Source organism: Carlito syrichta, unplaced genomic scaffold (assembly GCF_000164805.1).
Source record: "Carlito syrichta isolate Samal-C Ts95f unplaced genomic scaffold, Tarsius_syrichta-2.0.1 Scaffold311707, whole genome shotgun sequence".
NCBI lineage: Eukaryota > Metazoa > Chordata > Mammalia > Primates > Tarsiidae > Carlito > Carlito syrichta.
In genome coordinates, this window is record NW_007255803.1 from 105,777 (window position 1) to 118,476 (window position 12,700).

The window sequence follows — 12,700 nt, forward strand, 5'->3', positions numbered from 1 at the left end:
AATTTTTTTATTTTTTTTTTTTTATAGAGACAAGGTCTCACCAAGTTGCCCCAGCTGGTCTTGAACCCATGGGCTCAGGCAATCCCCTAGTCTCAGCCTCCCAAAATGCTGTGAATTACAGGCTTGAGCCACCGCACCCGGCCAGGAATTTTTTTAATCCAGGTTTTTTCAATTAAGTTTCTAGAAAAACTTGATGACAAATATATGTATTTATTTCTTAACATGGGTCTAAAAAACAGGATTCTTAGAAACCATGAAAAAGCTCTTTTTCATAGTCATTACACTGAAACCAATTTAAGTTTTCAAACCCATGATTTCAGGACTATTACAAAATTTTCTTTTAAATAAATTTAAGTTTTAAAAAGGAGTCAATTTTAGGAAAAATATTAACTTAATAAAAGCACAGGTGATAGATATATGGAGAGAGCAAGAATCATGAAAAAGTTCTTGATTGAGTGAAATTCAGAAAACACAAATTTAGTTGCGATCACATATTGGTGAGCTTTTTCCCAATAAGCTCTGGATTTCCTTATACCCTCAGTCACACTCTTTTCACTTTCCCTAGACCCAAGAAATTATCTGTTTTTAAAAATTCTTCCTTTACTCCTATAATAAAGCATAATGACAAGTGTTCCTGAGTTCTACCTTTAAGGAGTCTTGGAGCTGAGATGCAAGTGCTCGCGCCTGAGGACTCTCCCCTTCCCCTCTAGCAGCCAGGTCAGCCAGCTGTGCCGTCAGCTGGTCCACGCGGTCACACTTGGCAAGAAGATCTTGGCGATAAGGTCCCATCATGACATTAGCTAGACGATGGCCCTCAGCCACAAGCCCCCGGATGGCAGCCTGACCTGCACCAAGAGAAAAACAATAAAACTCACACAGACCCAGAGAAGGCAACTGCAATGTAAGTTTTTTTTTTTTAAATAATGACATTTAATCGAGGGGAGGGAGGTTTTCTAACCAAAAAATTGGGGAAATAATTCCAAAGTATAAATAAGAACACATAAATCATAAGCATACATAATCCAATCACCTGCACCAATGTGCTGGAACACATTAGCTACTACACATGGCTAATTTTTTGTCTTTTTGTAGAGGCAGGGTCTCACTAGGTTGCATAGGCTGGTCTCGAACTCCTGGGCTCAAGTGATCCCATGCCTCAGCCTCCCAAAGTGCTGGTATTACAGGCATGAGCTACCATGCCTGGCCTTATCTAACACTTTAATTCTTTTTATTTTCCCATTTAACTAAGTATCTTTTAAAAATCATGATCTAAAATCTATGTGATATTTTAGCGTATTAACCATAACTATTTCACCATTTGCTTATTAAATATCTATACTGTGTACATACATTCTTACAAGGAATTCCTTAGAAACAGATTTATACATTTCTTAGAAAAAAAATTCCTTTAAGTCAAATTGCCGAGTCAATGGATACTTTTTAAATCCCTTGACATATAATACCAAATTCACAAAGCTTGTACCAATTCATTTATCCACCAGTAAGTTATACATCTGCCTGATTCTCCAACTCCTCATAACACTGGGTATAACTAATTTTAAAATGAGCCTTTGTATTCAATGAGTACAGCAAATGGAGTAAACAGATCTTTCAGCTTTAGTCAGCTTGCTATCATAAAATGACCTAAATTCTTACAGATTCATTCCTAAAGTCTCCCAAAAGTCAAAATTTTAGGCTATGAATTCTACCAGTGACTATGTGATACAGGAGCCCAGACAACTAAAATAGCCTAGCAGTTAAGTGCCTTTTACTTATTTTCAACAATTCTATTTAACTGAGTACTTTACAGACTATGATAACAGAAATACTACAGAATGGACATATATGTAGAAGGGGCAATAATTAGTTCAAAGTTTCAGTTCCAACATGAGATCCTTTCTATTTATTCATAGCAAAATCATTTATTCTCTAATACTTCTTGGTTAAATCATATTAATTTTATTGGCTATATTTGGAAATGGAATCACACTGAAAACTGACTTACCACTGGCTGAAGAACCCTTTCTGCACCCAATCACAAATGGTCCAGGACCCCTATCAACAACTTGCTTATTTTCACTGAGACCAGTTTAATCAGGGTTAAGTACACCGATGCGCTTACCCACTCCCCGGTCATCCACTGTGGGATTATCAATCCACCGCTGTGCTTGCTCAATTTTGCCCTCAAGGTGGACAGCTGCTTTGGCGGGTCTACTGTTGGCCACAGCCCTGTTGGTTTTTGTCTGCAGGTTCTGGAGGGCTGTGGCCACCTGTTTGGCCAATGCTCGAGCCTCTGGGGAATCTCCTTTCCCCCTGCAGAGAAAAAAGACAGCCAACCTGTAACACTATTTACATCGAGATAACTTAATTGCTAATGAGATAACAAATTGCTAATGATTACTATTAATATGGTTTGAAATGAGTGGTTTATTATTTGGCCCTTACATAAGAAATTAATAATTTACATTCTGATTATTTTGTCATAATTAAGACATTAGTTATGAGCTTGCATCAGTCTAGCTCGAATCAATCATTTGGTTAGCTAAGCTCAATCATTACTAGATTAGCTGCACCCTCAGTCTACCACCTCTGAAAACACTAGTTCCCTCTGAAACTAGGTGGGTCCAGGCAGTCATGTTTGTTATAGTAGTAGTACTGTCTTCTGAGTCCTAATTCTGCCGGGTACTGTTGCAAGCACTCTTATTATATTATTTAATCCTCACAAAAACCTTATGAGGTAAATACCAGTATTAACCTCATTATTCAAGAAGCAAAACTAAGTTACAATGCTGGATAATCTGTCCACGGTCCCATTACTTACTTTGATGGAGTAAGGGTTCAAACCCAGCACTGTGACTTCAGAGTCCTAACCACTCCTCCCCTTTTTTTAAAAGTCGGAGTCTCACTCTGTCGCCCAGGCTAGAGTGCAGTGGCATGCTCACGGCCACTGCAGCCTCGACCTTCTGGGCTCAGGCAATCCTTCCACCTCAACCTTCCAAGTAGCTGGAACTAGAGGCACGTATCATCACGCCCAGCTAAATTTTTTTTTTTTCTAACTTATTGTAGAGTTGAGGTCTTATCAAGTTGCCCAGGCTGGTCTCAAACTCGTGAGTTTAGGCAATTCTCTCACCTCACCCTCCCAAAGTGCTGGAATTACAGGCATGAGCCACTGCGCCTGGCCAAGTCCTCACTCTTAAGCTACCATTCATTTGGTATCACTAATTTCCATAGTTGCTATAACTGCACTGGGCAGTTATCTAGCTCTAAAACAATATACCCACAGTCGGGCAAGTCATTAAATTAGATTCTGGTGATAAAGTCCAATGTGAATAAAAGTCATCTGGGATCTTATTTTTAAACTCAGATTGCTAAACCCACCATCAAGAGATTCTGATTAGGTATGTCTGGAGTGGGGTCCAGGAGTTCACTTTTTTTTTTTTTTTTTTTTTGAGTTGGAGTCTCACTCTGTCACCCAGATTGGAGTGCAGTGGCCGCTCCCGGCCACCACAGCCTCGACCTGCTGGGCTCCGGCGATCCTTCCGCCTCAGCCTTCCTAGTAGCCGGAATTATAAGCGCGCGCTACCACACCCAGCTGATTTTTGATTTATTGTAGAGATGAGGTCTCGCCTGCCCAGGTGGGTCTCGAACCCATGGGCTCAGGCAATCCACTCACCTCAGCCTCCCAAAGGCGCGGGATTACAGGCTGAGCCACCGAGCCTGGCTAGGAGTCCACATTTTTAAAAACCTTCTCAGGTGATTCTGAGGTCCATACTTCAGAAATACTGCATAGTCATAGACAATTATGCAGTGATAGGATTGGGGGCTGGAAAGTTATAAAGTCCAGGCCATGGTAGGTCAAAGCCAGGGAAGAATCCCCAAGTAAATAAAGTCAACACACAGGGTGAAACGGACAGAAAGGACACCACACAGCTTCTAAGAGGTAGAGAGAGGGGTTTTCAGTTGTCACAAGATCTGGTCACAGTTCAAGCTGTTGGGTTCCATTAGATGCCTCTATGTATTTTCAACAAACCTCCACTTTTTACTTGAGCTATTTCCTTGCAACCAAAGAACCCTAATAAGAATATCAACACAGAGATTAGAAGACAACCATAATTATATCACAAAGGGTAATAACCCCCCCCAAAAAAGCCTCATCCCAATGCCTTCAAATTTGAAACATTGTAAAAATACAAAGAATCTCACTCATTTTATATCTCAAGTCCACTCAGCCACAGAAAAATAACCTTCAGGCTAATCTTATGGTTTCATCTGTAAAAATAGAAATGCTAGTCCACCTGCTAGAATGACTAATTTAGATACTCTCTTAAGAGTTCCTTTATGAGCTGGGCTCGGTGGCTCAGCCTGTAATCCCGCGCCTTTGGGAGGGTGAGGTGAGTGGATTGCCTGAGCTCGTGGGTTCGTGACCTGCCTGGGCAGTAAGACCTCATCTCTACAATAAATCAAAAAATCAGCCGGGCATGGTAGCGCACGCCTGTAGTTCCAGCTACTTGGAAGGCTGAGACGGAAAGATCGCCGGAGCCCAGCAGGTCGAGGCTGCGGTGGCCACAAGCGTGCCACTGCACTCCAGTCTGGGTGACAGAGTGAGACTCCAACTCAAAAAAAAAAAGAGTTCCTTTATGATTCTAAATTTTTATAACATTCTTCATTATGCTTCTCCTGCTGCCACTGGGTTACATATATGCATGCTATAGTAATAAGTAATGCTGGCATAAATGACCACACATGAAGGTCTGCTATTATCACCATTACCATTAATTATCTCTTCATCAGTCAGAAACATGAATGAGTACCTATTATGTATATGGACTTGTGTTAGATCTTGAGAATATAGAGTATATCCCTTTGAGGATTTTAAAATCTAATAAGAATGTAAATACTATCCTAGTTGGTTAATATTAATGAACATAACCTTAACTGTATAGACATTATATTTTACAATTGATAAATTATATATTTTCTCCAATAAATAATTCAAGAATTGGGGCATAAAATGGTGATCTCCAAATGGCTGAGCTTGATACATAACCAGATTTGAGCTGCTACCCAAGTCGGTCTCTATCACAACCTCCTGCAAAGTATGTCTTCTCCCACCAAATTCATTCAATGATCCTAGGTAGAAGATTGCTTTCTTAGTCAGCATTGTCCTCTTAGTCGATAGAAGACTTCAAAGCACCCTAGAGTACCTCTCACTGGAGGAAAAAATAATTAGGCATTCTTCCAGGAAATGAAATTTGCAAGTTAAATGAAAAGCAGACTATCTCAAGACATTTGACCATGGTTATTCCTGGAGAATGAGGTTAGAGAACTGAGACAGAAAAGACAGTAACCTTTTTTTTTTAATTTTTGAGACAGAGTTTTGCTGTGTTGTCCAGGTTGGTCTTGAACTCCTGGTTCCACCTTCCACCTCTGCCTCCCAAGTATGAAGAGCAACTTTTACTTTTGACATTATACCCTTCCTTAGGGTTCTTTTAGCATGTGTTGCGGGTTTTGTTTTTGTTTTTAAGAGAGGAATATCAATCAAAAGAAGAAAGCAACATGTCTCTTCTCTATAATCAAAATAGGTGCCATGAAAGTCTTTAAGAGAGAGGAGGCCTTTAAGAGCAAAGATGTTGTTGTAAGAACACTCAGGAAATATAATTTAAAGCTCTTTTATAACTGCTACTTACAAAATAACATTTCTGGAAAAGGAAGAAAGTACTTTCTTATGCCTCCCCCTTGCTATATACACACAGGAGTCATTTCATAGCTAGTCACAAAAATCATTTTTCTCTTCTGTCTGGGGAACAGATATGTCACAAACATGATGTAGCAGGGAAAATCCTTGCTTAGAAATTTTTTTTTTTTTTTGAGTTGGAGTCTCACTCTGTCACTCAGACTGGAGTACGGTGGCCGCTCCCGGCCACCACAGCCTCGACCTGCTGGGCTCCGGCAATCCTTCCGCCTCAGCCTTCCAAGTAGCTGGAACTACAGGCGCATGCTACCACACCCAGCTAATTTTTTGATTTATTGTAGAGATGAGGTCTCACCAAGTTGCCCAGGCAAGTCTCGAACCCGCGAACTCAGGCAATCCACTCACCTCAGCCTCCCAAAGTGCGGGATTACAGGCTGAGCCACCAAGCCCAGCTTTTGTTTAGAAATTTTAAAAACATATCTGGGAAAAGGAGTTCTTAGCACCTTAAATTTATTAATTTAAAACTGTGCAACTGGCAATATATTGTTAAATCTCAGTCATGTCATTGATATAACAGAAATAATATCTGATCCAGCCATGTCACACAGAATCAATGAGAATATAGTGTAAGAGCATCAAAAATGTATTTAACTTCTAAGGACTGAAATATGTATGTTCTTAAATAAATAAATCAAAGCAGAGGAAGGGGAGAGAAAAAAGATATTAAAAGACAATTTAAGCCATTACATACTGTCTTCGTAGATCTGCTAATTTAGAAGTCAGAGCAGATATTTCTCCAAGGGAACGCAGAATGTCATCTCTTTCTTTAGGATCATCACATAATTCTGCTATTTTCCGAGCTTCAGCCAAAGCCCCTCGAATCTGTTCTTCTCCTTCCGGTCCACCATTTGGATCTGCAAGCCAGTTCTACACAAAGAAATGGAGACACATACTGTGATCTAGTCATTAACCACATTTTATTAAACTTAACAAGGTCATAAAAAATATTTCTAAAGTAATCACAAGACACCAGAATCATTTCTATAATGCTGATCCTAATTGCTATACAGAGGTTCTTAACTCAGATAAGACTGAATCAATTCCTCATCTTTATAAAATCAATTTTTTCATCCTCATTAGAATAAAATATCTCCCCAAGCTTTATCTCATCTTTGAATTAACCACACCTTATTATTTCTTCTATTTCTCAAACATTTGTGTTCGTGAAATGCTTGAAAATCATTTTACAGTAGAATAGTATCAGAAAACTTTAACCCCTTAACATTGATATGACCAAACAGCTGTGAATTCTGGGATAAGAAATAGTTTTAGTGTACTGCAATCTAGGATTCTCTTGTATTAAGAGTGCTTACTTTTAACTTCTTGAAGTATTGAAAATTAAGATCTATGTCAAAATATAGATAAACATTAGTCTAAATCTGTAGTGGTAAAGGAGGTGTTAACATTGGTAACTGCTGGGAATCAGTCATCACTTAGAAACAACCATTATCCAATCACAGGAAATGAAAGAGAGAAAGACAGAGAGAGAGAGAGAGAGAGAGACATTTGGATATTTATACAGCATTTCTCTTTCTCTTTTATTTCCCACTCCTCCTGAAAACCATCATCACTACCTGAGCAGCATCGATCTTCTTTGCAATGCTCTGCTTTGAGTTTGTCATGGCTTCCAGCTTGCGAGCTGCATTTTCCACTTTTGCTGTGAGCACATCCAGACCCTGAGATACCTGCTGGGCTTTCTGCATGGCCACCGGTGAGGATCCTTGTCCTCTACTCAAAACAGACAGATGCTGTCATTGTACTCTCTCAAATACAAAATATTCCTAATACCATGGTACATATCACTTTTGTTAACATGCTTTTTTCCTTTTCTCCAGTAAATCTTGAATAGCACAAAAAAAAAGATATAAACAAAGCAAGACAGCTGAATCATTTACTTTTTCTTTTAAAAATACACATTAGCTTCATAGAACTACATACCCACTTTGAAGACCAAGATGGCAAATTTTAATAATAATTATTCTCCTCTTGGTGAAGATTACATAATCAAATCTAAACTTCAGTGGGAAAATGTGCTTGCAATCTGATTGCTATGGAGGGCTCTGTAACCATAGTAATGTGTGCTTTAGAAATAAGTAGTCCATTAAATTTTCTTATTTATGGGCACATACACATTGAAAATGTTTCAGGAGGCAACACCAATAGTGTTATTGAAAGCATACCACAGCCGTGCTCTGTGACTCAGCCTGTAATCCCAGCACTTTGGGAGGCCGAGGCTAGTGGACTGACTGGGCCCGCGGGTTCGAGACAGTGTGGCTTCAAACACTGAGATAATATACTTGAAAACACTGGCAAAAAAAAAAAAAAAAAAAGCAACACAAATATATGACTTATTATTATTACTGAACTATCACCATTATTATAATGAACCTAATGATAATCTTAAATGTCTACCTTCCACTCCTAGGATGGAAATGTCAAAACTAGTTAGTACTGAGGGGAAGAAAGCATATGGTGATAAGAAACCACTGTTTCCCATCAAGTTTCTAAAGAATTGATTTCACTATCTTCCTCTCTCAGAAATGGTATACTATTACTACCCAAAATGATGTTAGTGGAAATTTGTTTTCCCTAAGGACTTTCCAAGTCATAGAGTAAGACTTGCCATCATTTTACAAGCTCTAATTTTTTAATCTACCCAACCTGGTAAACTCAATGATAGGGTTGGTAATTTTATCATTTATGGCATGGCTAATGATCCTAATCTGAACATCTCATTTTAGGATGAACTTCAAAATATCTTTGATGCCCTTAATAAAAGTATTCATCTGTCATTCATTTATCTAACCTCTTTTTAAAATTCATCTCTGTTTTTCACCTATACCAATGCTTGAGGTCATGAACTTCATAAATTTAATGCCAGGTATGTAAAAGGTACATTTACACCTTTTACTTGAACTTGAGGCCTTCCTTTTATATGATAGAAGTTTGGAAGACTTTTAGGAAACATACCCTTCATGGTTTAACTTGCTCTCTTTCCCTCAAATCTAGTGAAGGATTTTCCTTCAAATCTCATGGTTAGGAATTTTTTTTGGTATAAGAGTTCAACTGTGGAAAAGTAAAAAATATTTATGGGCTACACAGTGTTTTCTTTTCTTTTCTTTTCTTTTTTTTTTTTTGAGTTGAAGTCTCATTCTATCACCCAGGCTGGAGTGCAGTGGCACGCTCACGGCCACCACAGCCTCGACCTCCTAGGCTCAGGCGATCCTTCCACCTCAGTCTTCCAAGTAGCCAGAACTACAGGCATGCACTACCACGTCTGGCTAATTTTTTTTATTATTATTTAGAGATGAGGTCTCACCAAGTTGCCTGGGCTGGTCTCGAACCCATGGGCACGGGCAATCCACTCGCCTCGGCCTCTCAAAGTGCTAGGATTACAGGCTAAGCCACCACACCTGGCCTACAGAGTGTTTTCAAAATAAAAAGTTTGAGTCTCATGGGGATAAAAGTATATACTTATAACCTAGAAACCCTACATTACTGAATAGAAGAATATCAATAAGGAAATTGTTACTGCATTTCAGCCACTAAAATATTAAATAGCTGGGTACATTTAAGAAAGAACTACAGGGAGAGGAGAGCTTTCTAATCTTTCAGGGGAACCAGTATTTCCGGCTCCACTGTAAAGCAGGCCCATAGCTATTCATCACTGTTCTAGCCTTTTCTTTTTACAGATTAATGGTTGATCTCATACAATAACTACCTCATTCTCTTGCTCATATTCATCTTTCTCTAATCACACACAACTCTGTATTTGAGAATTCCAAGTGAAAACTGTCTACCACACTGTGAAAAGGCTGCAGACAAAAGACATAAAAGTGAGAAATTAGAAGAGCCAAGAATCTTGTCAAACTGCATTGGCATTTTTCCGGATGAGAACAAACTTCTTTTTGTCCTTTCTGCAAAGTTCTTGTCATGCTCATGACAGGGAAGACTGCTTCTCAGCAGGAGAAAAGATTCTTGAGCTCAATGAAATCACATATATTTAAGCTGTTTCTTCTCTTCAACCTGAAATCCCTGGAGCTTCCAGGGCTGCAGTGACTCCATAAACCTCTAAAAAAACTGACATGTTTTTGGACATGTTTATATGCATCTTTTTAGGTAGAGATGAATGTTTTCATCAGATTATACAAGTGATCTTCGTCCAAAAAAAATTAAGCAGCTCTCCTGCAGGATCTGTATTCTTTTTATTATTATTATTATTATTACTATTACTATTATTATAAAGATGTGGGGTACAATTCAGGGTTAGATATACAAATGTTGATTATGCAGGTACCCTTGTTGATGAGGTATGCCAGTTTCCCTCAACTGCCAATCCCACCCCAGATCTGTATTCTTAAATCTACTGGGTTACTTTGAGAGCAGGTTATAATGGTACACAACTTGTAGTAGAGTTTCTGAGACCTGTTTGCAAGGAGACCCCGTTTATCTCAATGATATCAAGATGTTTTATGTGACATTTTCAAAGCAAAATTAAACTTCATCTACACTAGTGTCTCATCATACTTCAATTTTTGCAGAATGTTCACACCATAAAATTCCATAAAAATGAGGCTCTTGGCCAGGCATGGTGGCTGAAGCCTGAAATCCCAGCACTTTGGGAGGCCGAGACGAGAGGATTGCCTGAGCCCAGGGGTTCAAGACCAGCCTGGGAAACTTGGTGAGACCTTATCTCTACAATAAATCAAAAAATTAGCCAGGCATGGTACGTGTGCCTGTAGTTCTAGCTACTTGGAAGGCTGAGGCGGAAGGATGGCCTGAATCCAGTGGGTCGATGCTGGGGTGGCCATGAGTATGCCATTGTACTCCAGCCTGGGCGACAGAGTGAAACTCTGACTCAAAAAAAAAGTCTTTTATAACTTCATTAACTCTATGGATTAATTCCAAACAAATTTATATTAAACTGAGTTTCCTCAACAGCAAACTATGTGTATTTAGTTTATGGGAGAAAAAAGTTCTAAAAACCAAGACTTGAGGAGGGTAAAAGGAAGGTAAATTAATTGTGAAACGAAATAAATAATGATGAAACAGAAACTCAAAAGAGCCCAGAAATTATCAATTTAGAAGATAACCTCAGCCAGCCATGTTGGCTCACACCTGTAATCCCAGCCCTTTGGGAGGCTGAGGCAGGAGGACTGCTTGAGCCCAGGAGCTAAATATCAGCCTAGACCACAGAGTGAGACCTCATATCTACAAAAAATTTAAAAATTAGCCAGGCATGGTAGCATGCACCCATAGTCCCAGCTATTGGGGAGGCTGAGGTGGAAAGATCGCTTGAGCCCAGGAGGTTAAGGCTGTGGTGAACCATGATTATGCCACTGCACTGGGCGAAAGAAAGGAAGATAACCTATAACCTCTTTAACTGATTTTTAAAATATGACATATGAAATAATTCCAATGTTCCTTTCTACCTAGCCTTCATAAAATGTATCTACCCATGACAGACTTAACCACTGCCCCCTTGTTTTTCATAAGCTAGAAACTAAAACTTCAGATTTGATTCTCAATTTCAATTACAGAATAAATGTCAACTTTATTATTAGGCATTTATGTATTTTAAATTCAGCAAAGGGAAAGTTCACCTCAATCTCAAAAGAATTAACAGAATAAAATATCTGTTATCTGTCAGCCAAGGATAACTCAGTAAAACTGGCAGAGACTTGCTTTCTGAATCGCCCTGTGAGGAATGAGTTACCCGCTACTGCTCTGGAAGGGCAGAGGAAATTTACCTGGCACGGAGGTCAGCCACTTGATCAGTCATCTGCCCAAGCATTTTGCAGGTTCCCAGAATCTCCCTGCGCTCTTTGCCTGCACAGAGTTCACCAACTTTTCCAGCTTCATCTAAGATCTGTCTAATGGCCTGCTCACCAGCATCTCCTAAAATAAAGAGATATTCAATATGACACATTAATTATTTAGAGAGGATACTTTACAAATCATTTCATTCATGCAGGAATGGATGATTTTAAACAACACAAGTGAATAGAAGGCAATATATCTGACAGCTACCAGCCAAGCTGTGCCCTTACAACAACAGGTGACGTTCCAACCACAAATACTGCTAAAAAAGACATACTTTGAACTATGTCTGTTTGGAGATTCTAAGCAGCTTGTGGTAAGAATACAATTTAATAGTACTTAACACTTCTAACCGCCATTAGGCTTTTCACATTCATTTAAATATTCATCTAAAACAGGATAAATATTAGATTAGAAAATCCATAAAGCCTAGTTCAATAACCTATTTGGGTCTTATCTTTATATGGTCAACTTCACTTTAAATTCCTATTGACATCACCACTTAATTTGCTTAATTAAGTACTTTGTTGACTTAAACGGATGTCTGCTCAAGAAGAGAAGAGGAGGGAGAGGAGAAAGGGGAGGGGAGAGGGGAGAGAAGAGAGCTTTTATTCAAAATAATTACCTTTCTGATTCAGGGAAGGGGGAGCAATAATTTGCAGAGAACGCCCAGCTCAGTTTTAATTTTCCTCAATGATGAGAGGTAATGTAATCTATGCCATTCATCCTTCTAAGTCCGTTTTTGCTTTAATCAGTCAAAACTGTCAGAGATGCCCCAAAATGTTACAGTAGTTACCTCAGGATTATGAGATTATGGGAGATTTTCTTTCTTTCATTTGTTTGGCTTTTAGCTTACTGTTATATCTATCAGAAAAACAGAACTACAAGGTTACCTGGGGAGGCACTGGGGTCACGAAGCCAACCTTTGGCCTGGTTCAGTTTTGAGTCTATGGAGGCCAATGCTCTCTTCATGGCTTCAGTATCCTTTTGAAGAGAAATCCCACAATTACTTTCTTTGCAAAAATTGAGATACCATGATACAAAGACAGAGGAGATACAGCATTAACATACAATAGCTCAAGTAGTCAGTCCTATAACGGCCTTAAAAGTATTGTCATCACACCACAA

The 12,700-nt window shown here is 39.0% G+C and overlaps 1 protein-coding gene across 1 annotated transcript in view; it reads right to left on the reverse strand.

Annotated features, from left to right (window-relative positions):
- The window catches only part of VCL (vinculin), a 76,625-nt gene that overhangs the window by 22,597 nt on the left and 41,328 nt on the right, over positions 1-12,700 (reverse strand). The window contains exons 6-11 of the mRNA XM_021718008.1: positions 12,466-12,556; positions 11,503-11,650; positions 7,327-7,480; positions 6,444-6,619; positions 2,123-2,313; positions 646-845 (exon numbers count right to left, since the gene is read on the reverse strand). Of these exons, the coding sequence (XP_021573683.1) occupies positions 646-845; positions 2,123-2,313; positions 6,444-6,619; positions 7,327-7,480; positions 11,503-11,650; positions 12,466-12,556 (960 nt within the window). The remainder of the gene's footprint in view (positions 1-645; positions 846-2,122; positions 2,314-6,443; positions 6,620-7,326; positions 7,481-11,502; positions 11,651-12,465; positions 12,557-12,700) is intronic.